General features: G+C 52.1%; 1 protein-coding gene across 4 annotated transcripts in view; it reads left to right on the plus strand.

The window, feature by feature from the left end:
• The window catches only part of LIMS1 (LIM zinc finger domain containing 1), a 74005-nt gene that overhangs the window by 16050 nt on the left and 34245 nt on the right, over positions 1–23710 (plus strand). The window contains exon 2 of one of the 4 annotated variants that reach the window (XM_032493663.1): positions 22316–22774. The exons of 1 other annotated variant lie outside the window; for it this stretch is intronic. In XM_032493663.1, the coding sequence (XP_032349554.1) occupies positions 22665–22774 (110 nt within the window). In that variant the 5' untranslated portion in view covers positions 22316–22664. Of the gene's footprint in view, positions 1–3605; positions 3630–4706; positions 4847–22315; positions 22775–23710 lie in introns of those variants that run through there. 2 more of the 4 variants (XM_032493665.1, XM_014552243.2) reach the window with 2 other exon arrangements.

The following is a 23710-nucleotide window of genomic DNA, read 5'->3' on the forward strand; positions in this document are numbered from 1 at the left end:
TCTGCTCCTTAGCAGTGAACACCAGAGAAGTCTCAGTGCTTATCTCAGGAAACCTGTCCACGATGCGTGGTCTTAAAAATTAATTCCCGCTCACAAGGCATAGCGATAGATCAAGGGAAAATTAAGATTATTTCTCTGAGACTTCTGTGTCATGGCCATATTAACTGAGAAGTGAACCAAGTTTAATCAGGGTGGGCCCTGGAGACAGTCCCAGAGCATCAGAAATCACTGCTGGCAAAGTCAAGCTGGTCAACAGGAAGCGTAATGAGAGGTCCATTCCGTGTGAGCCGCGTCCTCCCACCAGCTTGTCCCGGAGCCTGGGCTCCCGCAGACACAGCCTCTCAGGCCCGGGACTTCCTGCCTCCCTGCCCGGGTCCTCCTGCCGCAGGGAGAGTGCCCGCCCCCGGGGCTCACTGCCCTGTAACAGAGCACTTTTAACTCTTGGTTCTCTTCGAGATCTTGCTCCAGGACCAGAGGAAATGGCCACATTGCTGTCATATGAGCTCGGGGCTGTGAGGACAGCGGCTGGAGTTTGGCCAGGTGGAGCCGGCTCGTGACAATAGAGGCTTTGATGACCGGAGAGGTTCCGGATCCCGGGATCCTGGACGGCAGAGACTCAGAGGACGGGCCAGTCTACTTTCATTGGGAATAAAGGTGGTTTGGTCAGGGTTACAGTCTTGGAGCATTCTCTGTCTCACTGTCAGCGTCCTGCTTGGGGTCATGAATCCCTGAGGACCAGGAGGGTCCAGCCGCAGCCCCACGTGGCCACTGCCCGCCTTTCCTGCGTCTGGAGCCTGGCTTCCGGCAGCAATGCTCCTGGGACAGTCCCTGCAGCCGGAGGCCCCGGCCACAGCATCCTCAGTCCGTGTGTGCAGAGGTCTCCTTGCTGGGGAAGCTGCGTTTGCTCCCTGTCCCCGTGGAGACCCGGAGTGACAGTGACAGCATTGTGTCGTGTCTCAGGACTAAAAAGGATGTCTCGGGGGTAGGGGAGGATAGCTTAGCAGTAGAGCATGTGCTTAGCATGCAGGAGGTCTTGGGCTCAATCCCTGGCACCTCTATTAAATAAGTAATAGTAATAATAATAATAAACATTTTAAAAGTAAAGTGGGCGTCCCCCTGTGCCATCTCACTCATGTCCCACAATGCTGGAGGCGGCCTTCATCCTCATCGTCCTCTCTTCCGGATGCACAGACGGACCTCAGGAGACGCTGCTCCGCTGCTCGGCTCTCGGAGCAGGTGAGAAAGGAGCGGAGCTGACATTCAGACCGGTCCCGGGATTTCGGGTCCCCTGCCCTGATTTCCTAGTTATATTTAAAAGCACAACTGTTGTACTTGGCTTTGTACGAACTTATTTACAACACATATACCCAATTCTGTTTCATCTCCCTTTAAACACAAGCACTTTTATTTTGAAATAGTTTTCAAATGTCAGCAGTATCACTCGGTGGTGTTGTCAGGTCTTGACTGTGTTGGGTCTGAGTGGACCCTGCTCAGCTCAGAGAGATCCCCACGGCTATGAGCATCTACGGCCAAGCTCTGCTCTTTCCTGGGTTCTAACTGCGGTGAGAAGAGGCTCCCTATTTTATGATGCCATTTTCTTGACACAGTTTTGTCTGAGTTTGAAAATATTTGCAAGTTGGGGACTTCTTTGATCAAAAAGTTAAAGTTATAATTGAAATTTTTTTAGTTACACTGTTTTCATTTTAATAGTTTTGTGTTGTCTGTTGTTACGTGGGTCATCAGACCCTGACAGGTGGATCTGTCAAGACAGTTAATCAGCGCTTCTGCTGTTAGGTAGCTCGACGGCTTCAGAAATTCTCTGGGTCAGTAGTTTTCAGTGGGGCTAGAACTGTTCTCCAAGGAGCCACTGGGAACTTGTGGGCATTTTTTGTTACCTGGATGGTTTTGAGTGCATAGATATGGAGTTGGCTAGGGCTGGGGTGCTGAATGGGACCGGGGGTGCTGGATGAGACCAGGGATGCTGGGTGGGACCAGGGATGCTGGGTTGGGACCAGGGATGCTGAGTGGGACCAGGGATGCTGAGTGGGACCAGGGATGCTGAGTGGGACCAGGGGTGCTGGATGAGACCAGGGGTGCTGGATGAGACCAGGGGTGCTGGATGAGACCAGGGATGCTGAGTGGGACCAGGGATGCTGGGTGGGACCAGGGATGCTGGGTGGGACCAGGGATTCTGGGTGGGACCAGAGGTGCTGGATGAGACCACATATGCTGGGTGGGACCATACTTGACGGGCAGGACCTCGGATGCTGGGTGTCACAGAGTTTGTCACAGAGCTTCAGCCCCGGGTCATCCTGGGTCACATCCACAGGACTGTGGTGCAGGTTTAAAAAAAAAGGAAAAGGAAAAAAGTTCTTGTAATTCTCTGATGATAGCACCTACTTCTATTTTAGAGTACCTTTTTTTACAGTACTCACAGAGTACTTTTACACAGTTTTAATAAGCACGTGAGTGTTCTAGGAATGCCCTGAAATTTGTAAATCGAATTTAGTGCAAATTTGCTTGGGTTTTTAACTTTAATCTTTACTCTTATAAGTGTTATTAATTTCTTTTTTATCCTATTTAGAAGCTCAAAGCCTTTAAGGCAATGATTAGGATATATTGAAAAGGGTTTTGTTTTTCATTTTTAAATGAGAGATGATTGGTAAACTAAATGGATGTTTTCTCAAGTGCAGTAGGGCGGAGACCCCAGGGAAAGTGTGAGCGCAGGGGAGACGGTGATGAGCTTGTTGGAGTGTAAATGACTTTCATGATAAGGACGTAAGAAAAATATTTAAAGATGGAGACTCGGTAGCACTGGATAGATTGGGTGAACCAAACTGGCTGAAATTACCCCAAATTTTTAAAAGGCCAGAGAGGAAGAGACGCAAGGACATGGGACGTGTTATGGAGTGGACCCGTGTCCATTCTGGGAGTTCTCCGCCAAAAGTGTTTGAGCTGATTCCTCTCTGTTAGGCTGTGAAGGAAACCGAAGCGTGGCCTTGAAGAGATGGCAAAGGCCGGTCTGTACCAGGACCCGGGCCAGGGCTGCAGGGGACCCAGGGCTGAAGCTTGGTCTGCGGGAGGGACTGACCCTCCAGACCCTCCCTCCATGGCTGTGGGCTGTGTGGGGTGACAGGCCCTCCTTGCTCCGAGAGGCGTCCTGCCTTTAAGGACGCGGCCTTCATTTAGCTCCTATGTCTTCTTACACTTCTTCTCGAGGGGCCTTAAAGTCGTGTGAACACACCCCTCCCCGCATCACCTTCCTGATCTGTGAGGTGAAGGTGACAGCCCCTCCTCCAGGTTCTGTTCAGTTGAACTCGCCCAGACGGCCACTGTGTGCGGGGCCGGCCACTGTGTGCGGGGGCCGTGGGCATGTAGCTCCCCAGGGAGCTCAGGAAAGGGCGCTGTTGCACCGCGGTGAGTGAGAAGGCCTGCGGGGCCAGGCGGGGCGGGGCTGGAGAGGGTTGGAGGTCAGGGAAGAGCTGGCGCTCCCCTCGCCTGCTGCGCAGGGGTGTTGGTGAGGGGAGACCGGAGGCTCTGCCTGCCGCCGAGGGGCCTTATGCACAGCAGTGGTGCAGTGAGGATCTCCCTGGTGTGCCTCTGCCAAGTCAGCGTGGCCACTTTCCAGGGTTTGTATCTGCGGCGGGAATGGGTGGGAGTGGAGGGGCTGCTTCTCCCCGAAAACTGGCTCTGCGTGTCCCCCCTTCTCCCCTAAAAGAGAGCAAATAAATCAGAGCAGAGGGACGCTCTGGCTGGAACTTGACTGCGTTGCACCCAGCCTGAAGGCTGGTCTCCGTGCGACGGGGCTGACTCTGCGTCACAGACCTTGCTCTGCCCTCGCTTGTCTCAGACGAGCTCTTCCACCCCCCGGACACGAGTCTCCTTCCTGGACTCCGACGCCCAGTTCTGCTGTCCAGGCGCCAGATACCCAGGCTCTGGTGCTGGGGAGACGAGCAGGGGTGATGGGTTGTCTTCTTGTTTCTACAGATTTAGTCTGAGGTCCTGAACCCAGAGATCCGTCATCCTCCGAAGAGTGACTGCTATCACAGTCTGTTAGGGACTCCGTGTGTTCCCAGGGAATCTGGGCGGGGAAGCCCTTGTACTCAGGGAGGAAGATGCCCCCACTGCTCCCAAGTCCTTCCTGCGTCTCCACCAAAGACCCTGTATTCCTCTTTGGTGGAACTTGGTGGGAGGCATCCCCGGGGGTGACTCAGCCGGTGGCGGGGGGACTCTGGGACAGGAGGGGCTGTCTCCATGCTTCAGCCCAGGGGCCTCTGCCTGCCTCTGAGTCAGCCGCACTGCCCTGGGGGTGAATGAGACCAATGCCAGACACTGAGGTGGAGACGCTCTCAGAGGAGGCTTGGAAGAACCTCCATCAGCTCCAGCGTGTGGATGTTGTCAAGACCCAAAAGGTGGAGGCTCCCTCTTTATGAAAGTTCACCTCTTTCCGTGCTGACCAGTTGTGTGCATTTTTCTAAGTTTTCTCTGCGTATCAGCAGTGCTTTGGTAAGTGTGTGGGTACGGTTCCTGACTGAGTGCAGTATCGAGAGCAACCCAGCAGGATGTGAGTTGTGACATTTGGGGTGTTGTCTCATTGCTTCAGGACTGTGGGTTATCGCTGTGTCACATGGTCCACCCGAGGGCAGGAAAACCTCCACTTGGGCTCATTGGCTTAAATATAGCTCAGGGCTGCGATGAGGAAGTTCTGTGCCGGGTGGGAAACAGGAGCTTTTCAAGATAATTCACTGCGATGAGAACCCGCCTCCAGCCCTGATGCAGGAGAGCAAGTAAGGACCAAGGGAGGTTGTCTGCCCCGTATCGGAGGACGGAGCGCAGAGGCCGGCAGGTGAGGCGCTGGGGTGGGGGCTGCCTGGGGGTGGGGTCGTGTGTGCAGGGGGTGAAGACAGCGGAGAGGGGACATGTGGACAGACACAGCCAGCTCCAGCCCTGTGCCAGTCCCCATTTGTTTCCCTCGGGACCCGCCCTCCCAGTGTTGGAAAGCAGACCTCAGAGACACTTGTCTGGGCGTGCCAGCGCGGTGCCAGAGCTGGCATGTGGCCTTTGGCCATGCTCGTTGCAGCTGCAGCTCCCTCTGCCAGGTCACCGTGCTCCCGAGACTTCCTGCGGGTGCTCTCTCCCTGGCCAGCGGCCAGCGTGCGTCCGTCCGGGCAGCTCGGTGTGATACTGGTTTCATAGCAGGAGCCGGTGAGGGAGGTGGCCGTGCCCTGTGTTTGCAAAGAAGATGTTCGTAGTGACGATGGTCCTGCAGAGGCTGTCCTGTAATGCACCTTTGTGAGACATTGAATGTTTTTAGCTCAGGTTCTGTGTTGGGACTTAAAACAAACCAACAAATGTGTACTGTTTAGCACTGTGGTTAGCCAACTTTGGTCTCGCCCTGGTGAGGAAAAAGCATTCTAACTGGCAGGGCCTTTTCTTACTCAGTAACCCCGGTAACTGCTTAAAAACCAGCGGGCTGTCTTTAAAGGAAACTTAATGCACCAAGTTCGCATTTGTAAAATCTTTATTAAGAGGTGATTATTCACCCAAAAGGATCCCGTGCCTTACATGTGATTTGTGTTACATAGTGAATTTCCTTGGAGACTTAAATGTGTTTATGAAAATGTCTTGCAGCTGATCTTCAGGAACATGGTAACCTTGAGAGGAATAGTCCCGTGGTGACGGGGGAGGGGTCCCTTATGTATTAATATTTGTGTATATGTTACACATCTGTATATAGATGCGCATAATCGTGAAAGGTGGGTTATAGTGACCAGGAGAAGAGAATTCTCTTTTTCGGGGACAAGAAAGAAAGTTAGGAAGAGGGTGATCACTGATCACTTCCACTGATCTTTCGTTAATAAAGAGGGTTCGTGGCTGGGTTTGCAGCAGGAGGCACTGTGCATGGCTCATTGGTAGAAAGTGAACAGAACTCTGGATAAACATGCACCCAGATGATGACCTCAGACCAGCACGAGCAGAGCAGCACGAGTGCGGTCACGAGCGAGGGTCACCAGAGGAGGGGCCCTGTCACCTCGGGGATGGCGCCGGGGGGTGGGTGACCGAGCCGGGCGGTGGAGGGTGAGTGTGTTTCACAGCTGCAAGCAGCAGCGGGAAGGGGGCTCTTCAAGGTGGGGTTGGTCACAGAGCGGGAGGGTCTGCAGGTCGGGTTTGCCCCTCTGTTCAGAACCTCCATTGCCTGCTTCTCCCTGAGTGACAGCTGGTTCTCAAGGCTTGTTTGACCTGTGCCCTGCCCTGGGCCCCCTGCCCTGGGCGCTCCTACTCTTTCCCACCATCCTGCGAGGTCCTGGAGCGGGGAAACCTTGCCTCCCCGTTCACCTCTGTGTCCCCAGGGCTGGAGCTCTGAGAGCTCCGTTGACTTGTGTCGAACGAGTGAAGGAAATTCAGAAGGTGTCCAGTGAACTGGGATGTGCGTGTTTGGGGGATGAGGGTGACGGGAGTGTCATGGCCTGCTGGTCTTGAGTGCAGTGTGAAGTCTCGGGGGGTTTGGGGAGAAGCGGTGTGATGACGTAGCATAAGATGTGCCCTGAGCAGTGTTTCTAGGGCTTAACAACAAGGCTGGAAGGAAGCTCTTTGTAGCCTGGGAAGGTGTCTGGGCGCTTAGTTCTTCGGGTTTGGCTGCTACTTGGTCTTTCTCGTCACTAACTTGACAGATCGGGGCTTGTACAGAGAATCTGCCTCCTCACCCGTCTATTCACTGAGCCAGTTTATCCTTGAAACGCTCTGGTGTAGCTGGGAGGGTGTGGGTTTCACAGCTGCCAGACTTGGTCCAGATGTCACTCCTGCCACGTGTATGGTTCTGACAAAATTTCCTAACATCTCAGTTGCAGGATCCTCGTCTGTAAGCGGCAGTCGGGCTGAATCTGTGATTGAGAGAATGTGTGTAAAAGGGTTCTAGCTTGGTGTCTGGTGAGATACAGGCACTTGACAAATGTCCCCTCCTCGTTGTTTACTGCGGTTAAATACATGTAACACCAAACTTGCCATTTGAACTGTTGTTAAGAATAAAACTTAGTGGCACTGACTATATTCACAATACTATACAGCCATCCCCACTGTCCGTTACAGAGCTTTCCGTCACTCCAAGCGGGTACCCGGCACCCGTTAAGCCTTAGCTGCCCGTTCCCCGCCCCCCGCCCCCAACAACCCTAATCCGCTCCCGGCCCCTGGATTTGCTGAGTGGAGCGAGCGGCCTGTGGCTTCTGTCTGCCCGCCCTCGCCGAGCGCCCCGAGGTGTGTCCCCATCGGGGTGCGCGTCCGGACTTCTTTTCCTTTTTGGGCGGATATTACTCTGTTGTGTGGGTGGACCACACCTTGTTTATCCATCGTCTGTCGATGACACTGGGTTGTTTCTGCCTGTTGGCTGTTGTGAACATGGGTATGTGAGTGTCCGTCTGAGTCCCTGTTGTCGGTTCTTTGGGCTGTGTCCCCTGTCGACTGAAATAAAATACACCACCTAAAAGCTGAGAGTTACATTTCGTTCAGTGGACGTTTCTGAGAACGTGATCCCCTTTGAGCCGGGATGACAGCCTCTCAGATCGCTGTGAGGGACTGCTCCGAAGAGGTAGGGGAGGGGCCAGGAGATGAAGGAGATATAGGAGGACCAGGTAGTCGGAACATTAAAGATTACTGTTAAAGAAATCATGCGTCTCAAGTTAAAAAATTTAGCGCTTTTTTATGTATGGGAGGGAGCAACCATCTGGGCTCACTGAATTCATTCCTTTGACAAGCACCTAGCTACCTAGGGCCAGTATCCTGTCCTTTCTTACTCTGCGTCCCCTCAGAGTGCACCATTGTCAGGGCTGCAGGCTGGTCTGCACCCTGAGGTCACTGTGGGGTGGGGGTGGCTGCAGTCACTGAAGACTTGATGGCTCCAGCATTCTTTGTTTACTGATACGGCTGCAGTATTTTTCGTTCACACCCCAGAAGTAGAATTGCTGAGTCATGGTGATTCTGTGTTTAACTTTTTGAAGGACCACCAAGCTGTTTCTTCCACTTAGATCTTTATTTTGCTCTGTGTCATCCATGCTGGTCTCCTTAAAGACCCAGAACTACCAGAGCTCAGGTTTGAAAGGAACCACATTCTATGTAGTATCTGATAACCCCATGTGTGCCCTCCACTTCCAGATGCCAGCCTCTTCAGAGCTCCAGCAGCTCGGCCGCTGCTGCAGAGGACGTCTCTTCCTTCCCCTCCTTCCTTCTTCCATCTTCTCCCCTCTCCGACCTTCCCCTCCTGCCTCTGCTCTGCCTCATCCCCCAGCTTCTCTAAAGGGACATCAGGGAGGAAGTCTTGTGGGAGTTGGTTCCCCCCGCTACACCCCCGCTGGGACCTGGAGTTGCCGTCCCCCTTGTAGGAGGTTGTGGGAGGGTCCTGGGGGCTGGATCTCACCAGCACACAACAGGCTTCCTGAAGCCAGGCCTTCAGGATGGTCGGCACATGTGATAAATGCCAGCAGGTATTTGGGCAAAGTTGGGTGGAAAATAAGAATATAGCATCATCATGGCAAGGGGGGGGGATTCAGTCTTCAGGGCTGCCAGCCCAGCACAGCGTCGTCAGCAGCAGCTGGGAGGAATCCTTAAAGTGGGTTTCCTGCACACCTGCCGGAAATAGACCCCAGCCTGCCAAGTCGGGTGTGATCACTTAGGCAGAGAAGTTGCGTGTCGTCCCCTGTGACCCTGACTGGCCTGGTCAGCTCAGTTTGGCTGCACCTGTTTCTGAGACCATCGCAGAGGCCTTTGGCCTTTGTGTGTCTGGTGAGACGTCGCAGTGAGTAAAGGCCGCGCCGCTGCCCTGCCAGAGACTGAGGGGCACGTGGGAAACAGCCGCAGTGGGGGCAAAGCCACATGCACATCTGGGCCGTAGCAGTGACTTACTAATGACAGTCCCAAGGAGAAAATCTGCGCGGCCAGAGTTCTGAAGAGAACTGTAGCCAGTTGCTAATTCGTGGACCAGGGCGAGGAGGTGGCAGGATGCGGCAGAGGGGCGGGGCGGGCGGGTTTGGCTAGAAGCCCCCACCCCTGCCTGGGAGGCTGGAGCCGTGGAGGGAGTCACAGTGAAGAGGGAGAGACTGGAGCCCAGACCTTCTGTGACCAACCCAAGGTGACCCAGTCCGCCACTGCGCGTGTCCACCGGGCTTCCAAAACCCTAACGAAAGGGGAGGGACGTTCACCGAGAAGGCACTTTGAGTTCTACACGCCGGGGTGCTCCCGCTCGGATTGGAGTCCTTGGCAGCTGGGACGTCACCCACGGGAGTCGAGCCCGCAGGTGCGAAGCCAGAGCGCCGTCCAGCTGCCCCCGGGCTGCACGCCGACTGTGATGGGTTCAGAGGCTCCCGGCCCGAGTTGCACGTCGCTGCCTGAGTGCTCAGGGCCTCGTCCACAGGGCGCCGCGCTCCAGAAGCAGGACCTGGGGTCACCCAGGACAGCGCTCCGATCACACGTGGTCACATGTCCTGTGAGCCCCGCCCTCGGGTAGCTCAGCATCCATGGGAAGACAGAAGCAGGTCTTTTATTATCAAAAGAAACAAATTTTAATAAGATATTTGATTTAACTCAAGATGCCAAACTGTTAGCATGTCTGAACCGTATATGCCTGGTAATCGTATTAAAAGCTAATGAGCTGTTGTGCAGTTGACGTGAAGGTGTGAAGGGAATCTCTGAAACCCCGCGTGTCGTTCACATTTAGAGCGTGTCTGTTCACACCGGCCACACTTAAGTTGCTGCAGGTAGCGGTTTAGCTCCCAAACTGAAGCGCATACGCAAGAGGGAGGCACTGAGACTCGCCCTAAAAATCAGAGGTAGGGACTCTGCCTGGAAGCCCCTGGGAGGAGAGCAGCTTGGCCCGGCGGGGGAAGCCCATTGGGAGGATGCAGGTGTCACCACATGTGGAGGACCACCAGGGCCCTTTGTGGGGGGCAGTATCGTCCGATGAGCGCTATCGAAACCAGCAGCAGCGACCACAGGAAAACCTTGTGGCCTTGACTCCGATGTGGCCCCGCACTTGGGGGTGGGGGGAAGTGTGTCCGGGCAGACCTACCGGCCACGGAGAATGGAACCACAGCCTTGGAGGTCTGTGTGGACGCCGTTGCCAGAGAACCCTTCCTCCCGAAGGCCTGATGACTTTTTCAGCCGGAGCTGCAGCGTCGTCTGAGGAAGTGACTGAGAGATGACCTTGTAAGGGGATTTCACAGACCTCGACCCCGAGCAGGAGAAGTGGGGGTGCAGGCTTGCCCCCAGCCAAGCAGAAACTGTTTGTAGATGTTCTTGGACTTTCCCTACATGCTTCTTGTGATTCTGCCGCTTTGTGGTCTTTGTCCCACTTCCTTTTGTGGGGGGCAGCAACTAGGTTTGTTTATTTATTTACTGGAGGTGCTGGGGATGGAACCCAGGACCTTGTGCGTGCCAGGCGCGTGCTCCACCACTGAGCTCTCCCTCCCCCGCCACCTGACTTCTGTCTTTCAGGCTTTCCCCCTATACTTACTAATTTTTTTTGCTAGTTTGCTGTGTGCCAGGAATAAGTGTCCCTGGGCCTGCTCTTGGCTCTCTTACCTGTGGGTCTTCAGTGCTGTTCCTTCGTCTGAAAAATGAAGAGAATTAGGATTAAAATCCTCTATAATATATTATAATTATTTATAATCCTCCAACGTCCTCACTTTGCATCCTGAAGCCTCTTTTTTTTTTTTTCTTAAATTGAAGTATTGTCAGTCACAATGTGTCAGCCTCTGGGGCACAGCACAGTGTGCCAGTCCTGCATACATAGATACACACATTCGTTTTCATATTGTTTCTCATCAAAGGTTACCACAAGATGCTGAATATAGTTCCCTGTGCTGTACAGAAGAAATTTGTTTTTATCCATTTTTATATGTAAAGGTTAACATTTATTTGCAAATCTCAAACTCCCAAATTTATCCCTTCCCACCTCCTTTTCCTCCTGGTAACCATAAGATTGTTTACTATGTCTGTGAGTCTGTTTCTTTTGTAGAGGAGTTCATTAGTGTCCTCTTTTTTCTTTCTTTTTTTTTTTTAAGATTCCACTTACGAGTGATATCATATGGTATTTTTCTTTCTCTTTCTGGCTTACTTCACTTAGAATGATGATCTCCAGATCTATCCATGTTGCTGCAAATGGCATTATTTTGTTATTTTTTATGGCTGAGGAGTATTCCATTGTATAAATACACCACAGCTTCTTTATCTAGTCATCTGTCGGTGGACATTTACGTTACTGAAGCCTTTTTTTAATTGTGGTGAAATACATATAAAATTTACCATCTTGAACTTTTTAAATGTATAGTCCAGTGGCCTTAAGACACTCACATTGCTATGCCACCATCTCCAGACTGCTTTCCGTCTTGCAAAGTTGAAGCTCTGTTAATCAGTGTCTCCCCCCACCACCCCCAGACTGTGACACACACCATCTCCGTTCTGTTTGTTTCTATGGATTTGACGACTCTAGGTCCTCACACAAGTGGAATCACGCAGGACTTGTCTTTCTATGTCTGGTTGACTTCACTGAGCTTAATGTCCTCAGGGTTCATCCGTGTTGTAGCAGGTGTCAGAGTGTCCTTCCTTTTTAAGGCTGAGTGTTTTCCGTCGCGTGTATAGACCGCATTTGTTTATTCATTTGTAGGTGGACATCTATGTTGCTTCCACCTTCTGGCCGTTGTGAATAATGCTGCCATGAACGTGGGTGTACAAGTCTCTGTTGGAGTCTCTGTTTTCAATTATTCTAGATGTATACCAAGAAGTAGAACTTCTGGGCCATATGGTGACTCTTTTTCATTTTTCTGAACACTACCGTACTGTTTTCCATAGTGATTGCACCATTTTGTATTCCATCTCTCCATATCCCCAGCATTTGACTGTACTTTCCCCACTGAAGGGTCTTGGCACCCTTGCTGAAAGTCGTTTGACCATGTTTGTGAGGTCAATGCCTCGGCCCTCGGTCTGTTCCACTGGTCGGTGTGTCTGCTTTACGCCGCACCACACTGTTTAGATTACTGGAACTTGAGATTGAGTTTTGAAATCAGGAAGTGTGAGACCTCCAACTTTGTCTTTTTCAGGAATGTGTTGGCTTTGGAGGGCTCCTTGACGTTCCTGTGAATTTTAGGATGAATTGTTCTATTTCTGGGAAAAAAAAAAAAACCACCTCATTTTTGAACTCTGTAAAGCAAGGGTGATATTTTTGCCCAGTGGTTTAATTTAAAACAGAAGAAATTTCTCCCTGTAGCAAGAAATGAGGGCTGGCCTGGGGACAGCCTTCGGCACCTGTGGGTGGTGGAAGGCCCTGCGGGGAAGATTCCCTTGGAGCAGAGATGGAGAGCGGGGTGACTTCCTGGCTGTACTCGCAGTGGCCCAGGTCCGAGGCCATGCTCTCTGGCCTCCCCGTGATGCTGCGGCCACCCTGCTCAGTGACCACCACTGTCGTGGTCCTCCAGTGTCTCTCCCAAGCTGTTTATGGTTAATTCCCGTTTAATTCTTAAAAGACTGTGGAGCAAACACGCACTTGCTGTCTTTGATTTACAAGAGAGGAAGCTGCGGGTGCAGTAAAAGCTGGAACGGGGCCTGGGGCGGCCTCCCTCCTGGGGGCAGAGCCCAGGGTGGTCACTCCATGTGGACGGGGAGGCTTCAGCAGACCATCGAGTGACCCTCCGGCCCCTCTGACCACGCATGCCTGCCTGCTGGGCCCTCTCTTCAGCTGTTCAGCATGTGACATGGGAGTATAAATAGGTTTTTAGTTACTGTATTTTTTGACCGAAACTTTGTATGTGGTCCTAATGTAAAAGGCAGGCAAGCTGAGTATTAATTATATATAGTTCTCCCTTAAAAAGTAATTCTTAAATTGCTGTCCATGTGTTTGGTCAATGGTTGGCTTTAAAAAACATACACAGTTGAGGGGAAGGTATAGCTCAGTGGCAGAGCTTGGCTTCCACAAGGTCCTGGGTTCAGTCTCCAGTGCCTCCTCTAAATACATACGTACGTACATAAACCAGCCCTGATTATCCCCGCAAAACGAAATAGAATAAAACATACACAGTTTGCCTGTGTCTGTATTTTTGTAAGTTAGAATGTTTTCCCATCCATCAATGAGTTGCCAAAGATGCTCTGTGGTAGAAAGAAAGAGCAGAGAATTGATTTACTAGTCAGTGTTGTCAACATTCACCTCAAATGTAGCTTTAAAAATAATTGTTTATTTCAGCAATTCTCTGCAAGGATGAGATTTTTAATACAACTTATATTCCCTTTTTATATAAAATATGTTTTAACAACGTGCAGCCCTTGAGGGATGGTGACTGTATATCCTCTTTAGCCAGGATACCAAAAATAATTTGTTTTAATTAGAGTTAACAGACCCCAGAGGCCAGAGACACAGTCCGCTTACTTTAGGTAATTCTACTCAGTGTTTGGGGGGAAAGTTAATCTTACTGAACTGAATTCCTAAGCCCGAAAGCGATCCTTAAAGTCAGCCTGTTAATCCACCCCTAGCGCTGTACTGCAGAGCGCAGGTCTGCAGGTGGCTCTTTGTGGACAGGCTGCCCCCATCACACTGCCTCGTCAGCCCCGAGGTGTCCCTGCGACACCCGAGCGGTGGGAGACGGGGGAGTTTCCGCAGCTGTGAGTGGTTGGATTAGGAGTGTGATGACGCGGGGCCAGGCGGGAGACCCTCTAAGAAGCTGGGCGGTGGGGGGGGGGGGGGGGGTCTGCAGGGTCTTGGCCTGTGTTCCCACTGGGGCCGCAGGGCGAGGCAGGGACAAGCGGGGGGAGGCGCTTGGAGCCCTTGTCCCCACCAGCGGTGAGTCTTCGTCTGCTTTTAACTGAGACTCTGAGGCTGATAGACCGTCACAGAAAGACGCACAGAAGCACACACAACATTTTCCTTATCACGTCGGGGGCTCCTGCCCCAGCCCCACCGCACGCGACTGTCATGGTGACCGCATTTCTGAGGCTTTTCCCCTGAAGCCTGATATTGAATGGAGCAGTTAAAATATCATGAATTCTGATAATTGCCTGAGCAGCAGGTTCACCAGCACAGACCAGGTCCAGTATTTTGGGCAGGCTGCCAGTGTGCGTGCGTGTCTGCCTGTCTGAGAGACAGGCGCCGTCTGTCCACCCTACAGCCAGAACAGCGTCTGTGCACATCTCCTTCTCGCTTTTCTCCGTAAGGCAAACAGAAGTGCTGCTCTTTCAAAGCCTTCTCCCTCGAGTCTACAGGTCACACTAAACCCTTTCATAGACGTTGTGTGTACAGCGGCCGTAACTACCAGGTGTAGGCCCCACGCTGCAGGCACGTCCCCTCTGACCCCCCAGAACCTGCCGTGAGGGAGGCTGGCTCGGGACCGTCCAACTGGTCAGCCTTCCAGCTTCTCAGGTTCACAATAAACAGAAGCAAACACCTGCTTTGGCCGCATTTACTAGTTTACAAATAGATATTTTCACCAAGCGGGTCTTAGATGTGATTTGAGGGGCAGGGAAACTTTCTGCTCAACAGGACCTCCCGCGGGGTGACATTCCCATCCTGCCAGTCAGGATAGCGAAGGTGACCGCCAAGTGGAGATACTCAGGGGGATTATCGTTTCAGCCTCCATGTTTTCCTTTAGTTTGTCAGTTTTTTGTTTTTTGTTTTTCCTTTAACCGCAGCTTTAATAGAATTGAAGGAAACATGACTTCTTACCAGCAGGGAGGAAGGAGAAATGGATTGGTGCTATATTCGGGAGAGATTGAAGATGGGGCAGCTGGACGGTTAGCGGTGCGGGAGGAGGTGCACGACAGCAAAATACCTGGTTTGGGAGTTTGTTTAGGAGGCAGTCCTGCAGACACCTTTGTATTCACCATATTCTTTCTGTGTAGTTACTTCTGGGTTTGAAGTCTATGCTCACAGGTCTTCATTTACCTACTAGGGTAATTGTGCCTGAAAGCTTTAAATTTTTATTTTTCCAGCTTTGTTGAAATATAATTGACGTGTAACATGGTGTAATTTTAAGGCGTACAATGTGATATTTTGAGACATGGACATTGTGTTGCAAAGTATTTACCAAGATAATTAATGGTTAATTAACCCATCATTACCTCCCATGCTTATTATCATTTTGTTGTTACAAGGAGAACATAAAACTCTTCTCACAGGAACTTTCTAGTACACAACGCAGTCTTGTTAACTGTTGTCACGCTGCTGTACATCGCAGCCCCCAAACTTACTCATCACATAACTGGAGGTTTGTGCCTTCCGACCAGCATGCTGTTCCCCCTTCCTCAGCCCCTGGCAGCCACCCTCCTCTCTGTTTATGTGAACTCAGTGTTTTTAGATTCCACGTGTGAGATCATATAGTGTTTGTCTGTCTGATTTATTTCACTTAGTGTAATGCCCTAAAGGTGCATCTATCTTGTTGCAAATGGCAGGTTTCCTTTTTTTTTTTTAATGGCTGAGTTACGTTCCTGTGTGTGTGTATGAGAGAGAGAGAGAGAGAGAGAGAGAGAGAGAGAGAGAGAGAGAGAAGAGAGAATAGGAGGAGGATTTTCTTTATCTGTTCATCCATCAATAAACACTTAGGTTGTTCCCATGTCCTGGTTATTCTAAATAATGTTGCAGTGAACAAGGGGGCACAGAAATCTCTTTGAGACAGTGAGTTCATTTCCTTTGAATAAATACCCAGAAGTGGACTTGCTGGCAGTTCTAGTTCTGGTGTTTTGAGGGACCTCCATACTGTTTCCAAAGTGGCTGCACCAACTTACGTTCCCACCAACCATGACCAAGGGCTCCCTTTTCTCCACGTCCTCACCACACTTGTTATTTCTTGTCTTTTTTACAATAGCCATTCCTACAGGCGTGAGTTTGATTTGCATTTCCCTGATGACTAGTGGTGGTGAGCATTTTTCTGTGTACCTCTTGGTCCTCTGTATGTCTTTGGAAAAATGTCCATTCAAATGTGCATATTTGTTAATCAGATTTTTTTCTTCATTTATCTTGGATATTAACCCCTTACATAAATGTTACTTGTAGGTATCTTCTCCGAATCCATAGGTTGCCTTTTACTTATTTTCTGTCATTTCATTTGCTGTGCAGAAACTGTTCAGTTTGATGTAGTCCTGCTTGATTTTTGCTTTTGGCGTCAAATACAAAACAGTCACTGCCAAGGCTCATGTCAAGTTGCTTTTCCCCTGTGTTTCTTCCAGGGGTTCTGCAGTTTCAGGTCATATGTGTAATTCTTTAATCTATTTTTTTTTTAATTTTATTTTTTGAGGGGGGAAAGGTAGCTAGGTTTATTTATAATTTTTTTAATAGAGGTGCTGGGGACTGAACCCAGACCTCAGAGCTTGCCTCCCTGCGTTCTACCAGGTGTGGGTGGTGTGGGTGGTCCGTGATGTGGGTGGTGTGAGGGGGGTTCGGGTTTCCTTCTGTGCCGGGCGTGGTGCTTTATGTCTTCTGACGCACTAGGCATCATTTAGAAGCGGTGAGATGGGCTCCAACACTGGTTCCTCATCCAGCGGTGGGCACACCGGCCTTCGCTGGGGCGTGGCGCACAAGACACGGCACCTGAGAACTAAGGAGGCCCCTTTCCACTTTGATTTATTCTCTGAGAACCGTGTGCTTGTAATACCGTGAGGAGCCACACGATGGCGGAAACGGCACTTTCAGCAGGTGAGTTTGCACCTGCTCTGACAGCAGGTCTGCTGGTCCTTATACTTTTCATAAAAATAGGAAGTACTTAACAGTACGAAACCCACCCCCACTCCCATCCCAAGGGGGGCACTGCAGGCAGGCAAAGTCCCTCAGTCCACTTCCTGCCCTGGTCGTTTCCCTTCTGCTCTTCCCTTTGGAGGACGCCTCCCCGTCTGGTGTGTCACCCTGCACCCCCCTCCTGTCACGCGCGTTCCTAGCAGCGCGCGGGCGGGTGTCGGAGGGGCCGTGTGTTCCTATGCAGGTGGCACAGTTCACTCCACCCTTGTTCTTAGATTTCTTGGTGTGGACTGAACGCAGCTTCAGTGGATTGTCTTCTGTGTCACCAAACAGCATCCCACGGAGAGATCTTGACATGTTGCATCTACCCTTCTGTTGACAGCACTGGAGGAACAGTGGACGGAGGGACGGGGCTGGGCACCTCGCTTCTGCTGCTGCAAAATAGGGCTAACCCCCCTCTGACGGGACTGTGAGTGGGGACGCAACAGCTGTGACTGTTTCCTCTGCCACCACAACAGCGTGACAGTAATGTGGAACCACATCATCCGTGTCTAATAGTCAACTCCCTTGGAGCCGGAATCGTCTGCTTCTTGCATCTCCCTAGGGGTGGCTCCTTCCTGTGCGGTGGTGGTGGTCTCACTGAGCTCCTAGGTGCTTCCCCTCAATGTTGAGACATTTTAGTTACTGCAAGCGGGTTCTCTAGGATGTAGATCGGTAAGATACTGACTTCAGGAGTTAGGGTTTTTGCCTTGACAGGGATTTCTTAAGGTCAAGATGGGAGGATGGAATTGCACACTTTCTTTTCTTTATTAGTCTCAGGAGACTGGTTTGTTTTGTGTTTGGAATCACCATCTTCACCGCCTGGCTTTGCTGCGGTGGCAGAAGCAGGCACTGCGTGTGTGGCATAAGTTCCAGGATCTGTTTGTGGCAGGGCGTGTCCTCAGGGCACCTTATCCCACAGCCCCAGCCCCCGCCCCCCCGGCCTCGGCAGAGCTGCGACGCTGGAGAAAACCTGTTTTCAGTAGAATCTTTGCCTTTTCCCCCCATCGCCTGGAACTCTTGGAATCCGGGTCATCACAGGTGCCCTGGAGGGAGGCAGGCGGCCTCCAGGGAGCCCAGGGATGCAGTGACATCAAAGGCCACCGTCCAACTTGTCTACTGGCTTGCTCCGGGGCCCTAGGAGGGGAGGAGTTAGGGGACATCTACGGGACTGACCTCGGGCTCCTTCCAGGACCTTGGCCGCCCGTCTCCAGCCCCTCTCCAGAGCAGAGCTCTGGGGACAGTGGGTTAGTCTGGGGCATTGTCAGGGCCCCAGTTCCTATGCTGGGGAGGGGACACCCCCCCACCTTAGGTCCCCACCTGCCCGCTGGGACGTGTCAGTTCCCGAATGGCGGATGAAAGGAAAACTCAGAGGGGCTTGGAGACAGTGCAGTGCAGTGCAGTGTCATCCGCTTACAAGTGGGACCAGTTTTTGGTGATTTTTTCGGACTGCACTGTTTTCCTGGACAGTCAATTCTGCCTTCTCATAGACGCTGCTCTGGTGAACTTGAACTTGAACCTGCTCGTGAGAAACATGGCAGTTTGAGCTGCTGGGGGCAGGTCTGTGCCCAGCACCCGCTCCATCCTTCCCCTGATGGCCCGGAGCCTCCCCAGAGGCCTCACTTGGGAAGACGCACTTCGGAGATGAGGTGTCGGGCGTGGTGAGGAAGGATGTTCGTGCTTTTCAGAGAAATGGTCCTCTTCCCTGTAAACGGTTATTCATGAGATAAAATTTAAACTGAAAAAAGATTCATTTCCATTACACTCAGAGTAGTTACAAAACAACATTCTTCCCTCACCGCGTGTCGTACAAGGAAATTAGTGGCTTGGAAGCTACAGCCACCCGACGGTCCCCAGGCCCGGAGCTCCTCGTCTGGGAGGGCAGCCCGCAGCCCTGGACCAGCTCCGCCCGGGGCCCGTCTGCAGCCCAGCCCCGCGCGGGGAGGCGGTGGCAGTTCAGCGACACTGACGGGCAGTCTTAGAGGCTGAAGTTTAACCAGATTTCTTTACCCTGGAAACTGGGGTGTCAGGTTGAGGCTGCTTTTTGAATTCTCGTCCCAAATGGAAAGCATTCAAACTTATGGAAGGTGTTGCTCAACTTCAAAGAGAAGCAGGGTTGGAGTTTTTACAGTCTCACAGAAAACTTAATTTTTCCGAAGCAGTGGAATGTATGAGCCTTTTCAGAGTCGTTAGGTGATGTCAAGCGTTTTCAAGAAAACAAAGCCAGTGTTAGAGCTCCAGAGCTTTCATCTCAAAGTAGCGTCACCATAAAGTGATGCCGGTCCTAAAATCAATGGGTCGGTTGGCTGAACGATAAACCAGAGAACAAACTCACTTAGCGAACACACATGGAGCCCTGTACTTCTGTGTAGACGTGGTGGCCAAGCGTCCTGTGGTGCTCGGGGAGGGCGGGCGGAGCCTGTGGGTGAGGACAGAGAGGGCGAGGGTCTTGGAGCCTTCTTATGACGGGGACCCGTGCTCAGAGTCCAGAGTGGGGGACTCAGGTCCAGTCCGGCAGGAGGGCAGGAGGGGAGAGGAGGCCACGTCTGTCCTGGGACGGAGCTCAGAGTGGGCGCAGGGAGCCACTGGAGGGCATCCCACAGGACCCCGCCTGACCGGTTTACATGTTGAAAGGACTCTTTGAAATTTGGAGGCTGTATTAGAGGCGAATGAGACCAGTGGTAGAGATCAGTTAGGAGGCTTAGAGGAACTGAGGGGAGGCAGAAGGAACTCTTCTGAGTCAGTGTCTGTCCCGCAGGCACTGGGAAACTTAGAATTAAATGAACAGATGAGATCAGATGTCCTGCTCTGGGGAGAAGGGAGGCGTCGGTGCTGATTGGGAGGTCAGGGTAAGTCCATCTCTTGGCTCCTGAAGGACCTGCCAGTCCCTGAAATGGGAACAGGATGTGGTCGTGTGCATTTCTGAGAGTCACTAACTTTGATCAGACTCACGGGGTCAGCGGCCAGCCTGTAGTATGGGGGCCTGGTGAGATGCTCCCGGACCATCCTGTACAGTCATTTCCACCAAGAGTTTCAAACCTGCGGAAGAAATGCCGGCTGTGCTGATGACACGGAGTTGGACCCGACGTCCTGTGACGCTGGGAGCCAGAGCACAGGTTCCAGGAGGGCCCACGGGGGACAGATGTGAATACACGTCATCAAGTTCACGGACCTGCCATGGAGTGGGGCGAGGTGCCCCCACAACAGCTTTTGTGAGCCAGTGTCCGAGAACCGGCGGCGTTGGGCCTGGCAGGGACGGTAGTGAGCCTCTGTCCTGGCTGTGACCATGACCAAGGAGGGGTGGGCTCTGTGGTGAGGGGGGTGCTGTGTGGGAGTGAGGCCCTGTGTGGGGGTGGGGGGCGGGAGTAGGGAACCCGCCCTGAGCCGGAGCCCACACCAGCCTCGGAGATTGTTCCCGGAGCTGAAATGAGCATTTCTGTTCCCGGAGCTGAAATGAGACCACCAGGCCTCCCTCTGTACCGACAAATGCCCGACAGTTCTTTGAAACTCAAACTCATTTCATTTTAACACCTTTATTGTGGTCTGGTTCCTGTACAGTAAGCTACATACGTTTCAGATGTACAGTCCGGTGAATTTTGATAGATATGTACACCCATGAAACCACCGCAATCAAGATAGCTAACATTTCCGTCCAAAACTCATTTTAAGTAGGCCTGATCCAAGGTTCAGGCACAAACGATAACTGTGCTTCCACAGGGCAACATGAAAGGGGGCTATCTGGGGACTGGGACGTGGGCCCTTCCTGCCCCCACCCCCTCCCTGAGCCTGAGCCGCGGGGGTGGGGGGAGCCGTCCTTCCTGGAAGCGCTAGCTCCCTGGGTGCACAGGACGGCTCAGTGCGTGGAGGGAGGTCTGGGGAGAAGACGGCCTCCTCTCTCACCTCTGTGCTGTCAGCAAAACAACAGTGGTTAGAGACCTTTGCCCAAAGCCCCAGGATTTAATTTTACGCAGTTGTGACAATTTCGATAGAATGTAAGCGTGGATTTACTGAAACTCCTGTTTGTCAGCACGGCTGGCCATTTTCAAAGTCAGAGGGCAGATGTTTCGGCTTGTTTCACGTAACTTTTTTTTCTGTTCACATCCATTTAACCTTAGACTCGTCAAAGCAGGATTCCTCCTACGCAGTTAGGGGTTTCCTGTGTTGTCACCTTTACTGGCTCCCAAGCTCTTCTTCCTTCGCAGTTCACTGCGTCACTCTTCAAAGCTCCCTTAAAAATCAAGCTCTTATTTACATTTTCCTGTAGAAACGTCATACTCAGTATTGAGGTTTCTGTGTTTGCAGTGGCTACAATTAATTTGAGTTTTATTCATCAGGCATCCATTCTGTTTTGATGCCTAGAGTTTAAAAAAAATTGGTTCTTGTTTCTCTTGAGTTTTTCACCTGTCATGACACAAATGCAAGAATCAGATGCTTTCGGAACCCTAATTTTATATGTTCCTATTACTATAAACTTTAAACTTTTCTGTATTTTTCAGTAGGATCCTCGAACTTTGTATGGAAGGTATATTAAATCTTCTGAATTATTCCCATTTATTTTTGAGTGGGCAGGAATTCAAAGCCCAGGGAGCTACAAAGGGGCATGTCAGTGACCAGCCGTCCTGTGCTGCGTCCGGAGGCCTCAGGCCCCAGATGCAGTGTGTGTGTCCTCCCAGGAGAGAGAGACCTCTGGCACTGAATTTTTTTTTTTTCACATGTTGCATCACTAATTATATCTAGTGTGGTAATAAAATTACTAATTTTCCCCCTGCATTTTCTTTAAAAAACGTGTCACATTTTGATGGCAGCTGTAGGAGCTGTGTTTCCTTTGGGGCGGGGGAACCAGAGTGCCGGACCAGCCCCAAGGGGACCCAGCACCTGGGGTCCCCGCAGTCCTTCCTCCGGAGGCAAGGGCGCCTTAAGTTTTGAATTTCTAATACAGGTAACTTCCAAAGGAGGGGACATTCACTGATAACTCTTGGTGTGAAAAGAACACGCAGACCCACCTCTGTGCTCCTGTCGCCTGAGGGGACTCCGGGAGGGCAGAGCTGACACTTCACTCCAAGAGAAAGGACTGCACCGCAAGTCGCACTGCCGGCCGAGAGCCAGCCCTTGGTCAGCTGTGCTGACTTGCACCCAGCAGGGCTGAGTCCGCCGGCTGCTGGTGCGCGCGTCCCCTGGAGCCGGCGACAAGGACGTGCCCCTGCCGTCCGTCCTCGTCCTGCAGACACCCTCCCCCCCCACCGCAGAACCGAGCAGTACTTGCCGGCGGTCGCGCCGGCCACACGTGGAGATGAACGGGCTGCGAAGGCACCCTGGCACCTTGGGGCGGAGGAGTGCTCGCGGGAGGCGCGCGTCTTTGGAGAGGGGGCTGCTCCGAGTGGGCGGTGAGGGTTCGTTAAGTCACTGAATGGGGGTTGGTAGAAGAAACCACCTTCCTCTCAGTTGTGAATTTTTGAGTAAGATTTAATGGGGGAGGAAAAAAGACACTTCCTTCCTTCTAAGGAGGAGTTTAGAGTACCGCGGTGAGAGGGAGGACTTCGACTGCTTCCCGTTAGAATGTGCGTTGTTTTTTTTTTTAAGGAAAATGCCCCAAAGAGCTCACGATGACCAGGCACTTCTGTCAGTCGCCAGCTGCGTGTGAAATGTTAATGGGTTTCCCGGCCAGCAGGGCAGGGCAGGACCCTCCCTGAGTCATCCATCACCTGCTGGAGCGCTGAGCCCAGGTCTCGCTCGCAGTGACGCTGGAACGGCTGGAAAGGAAGGAGCGCGGCCGCTGACCGCAGCGGCTCGGCCCCGGGCGAGCACGTGAGCGGCCCCCAGGTGCCCGCGGGGAGGGCGGGGCGCCGGCAAGCAGGAAGCGCCGGGCCCCTCCCCGTCAGGTGCGCGGCCGCCGGCAGGGACGCGCCGAGTCCGCCCGCCGCGCGGGGACATGACGGCCCTGCGGCTCAAGGAGCTCTCGGAGTCGGGCCTGTACCGGCGGCGGCGGGCGCGGCCGGACAGCCTGCGGCCCCGCGTGCCCGGAGAGGAGGCGGCGCGCAGGTGAGCGGGGCGGGGGACCAGCGCGGCCCGGGGGAGCCGCACACCTGGAACAAGCAGCACCCCCCCTCCACCCCCCCAACCGGGCCCACAGCATCCCTACCTGTCGCGGCCGCGCTCCCCAGACCGGCAGTCTTGTAACATCTTTACAAACGAGAGTCACCGGGGGATGTTTCAAACTGCCCACAACTCTCTCTTCAGTTTAAAGATGCTTATAGGACGCATTTCCTGTGCTTGGTGGTGAGGGTAGTTTGTGTTGTTTTGGGTGGGGGTCCGGGCTGTTTTCAGAGGATTCTTTGTTGTTAAAGTGGGTTTAACAGAAGACTGAAGAGTAACCTTTGAACGTAACCGGGGAAGGAGGGGCAGGCATCCAAAACGTGGAGACCTTCCTACCTGAAATGGTTCAGGGTGTTCTGTGTTCAATGTTAATTTGCCTAAAACAACACGATTTTAGTTTTTGTTACAGCTATTGAATTTTTTTAGCCCATTAAGCTGTCGGTTTCTGTGCTGTGTTGTCGGTGGGGCTGCAGTTGTCTGCGGTGACAGGTGCTGCGGTGGGGACCCTCCTCCTGTTACCTGTGCCTGGTGGCCCTTGTGCTGTGGACCCTTGAGTCACGTGTTTAAGTCGTCCACTTAGGTGGTGGGAGGGGTGTATACGTTATATATGATTGCTCTTTCTCCTATAAATTCATTTTTAGAGTTTATTTTAAGTTCTCTTTTTAAGTTTAACAGGGACAAAAGTGAAAAGGAAGTGCTTTTAAACGTATATTAAATTTGTGTCTACTCCAGGAAGTGTACTTTGGGAGGGAAACGTTTATTTGAAAACGATCAGCTCTTTACTACTATTTGAAGAGAACAGTAGTACTGAAGGACTGGTGTTGGTCCCGACATTATTGGAATGTATTTCCTGCTGCATCAGGTGTCTCGGCTACTGGACTG

Source organism: Camelus ferus, chromosome 12 (genome assembly GCF_009834535.1).
Source record: "Camelus ferus isolate YT-003-E chromosome 12, BCGSAC_Cfer_1.0, whole genome shotgun sequence".
In the NCBI taxonomy this organism is placed as follows: Eukaryota; Metazoa; Chordata; class Mammalia; order Artiodactyla; family Camelidae; genus Camelus; species Camelus ferus.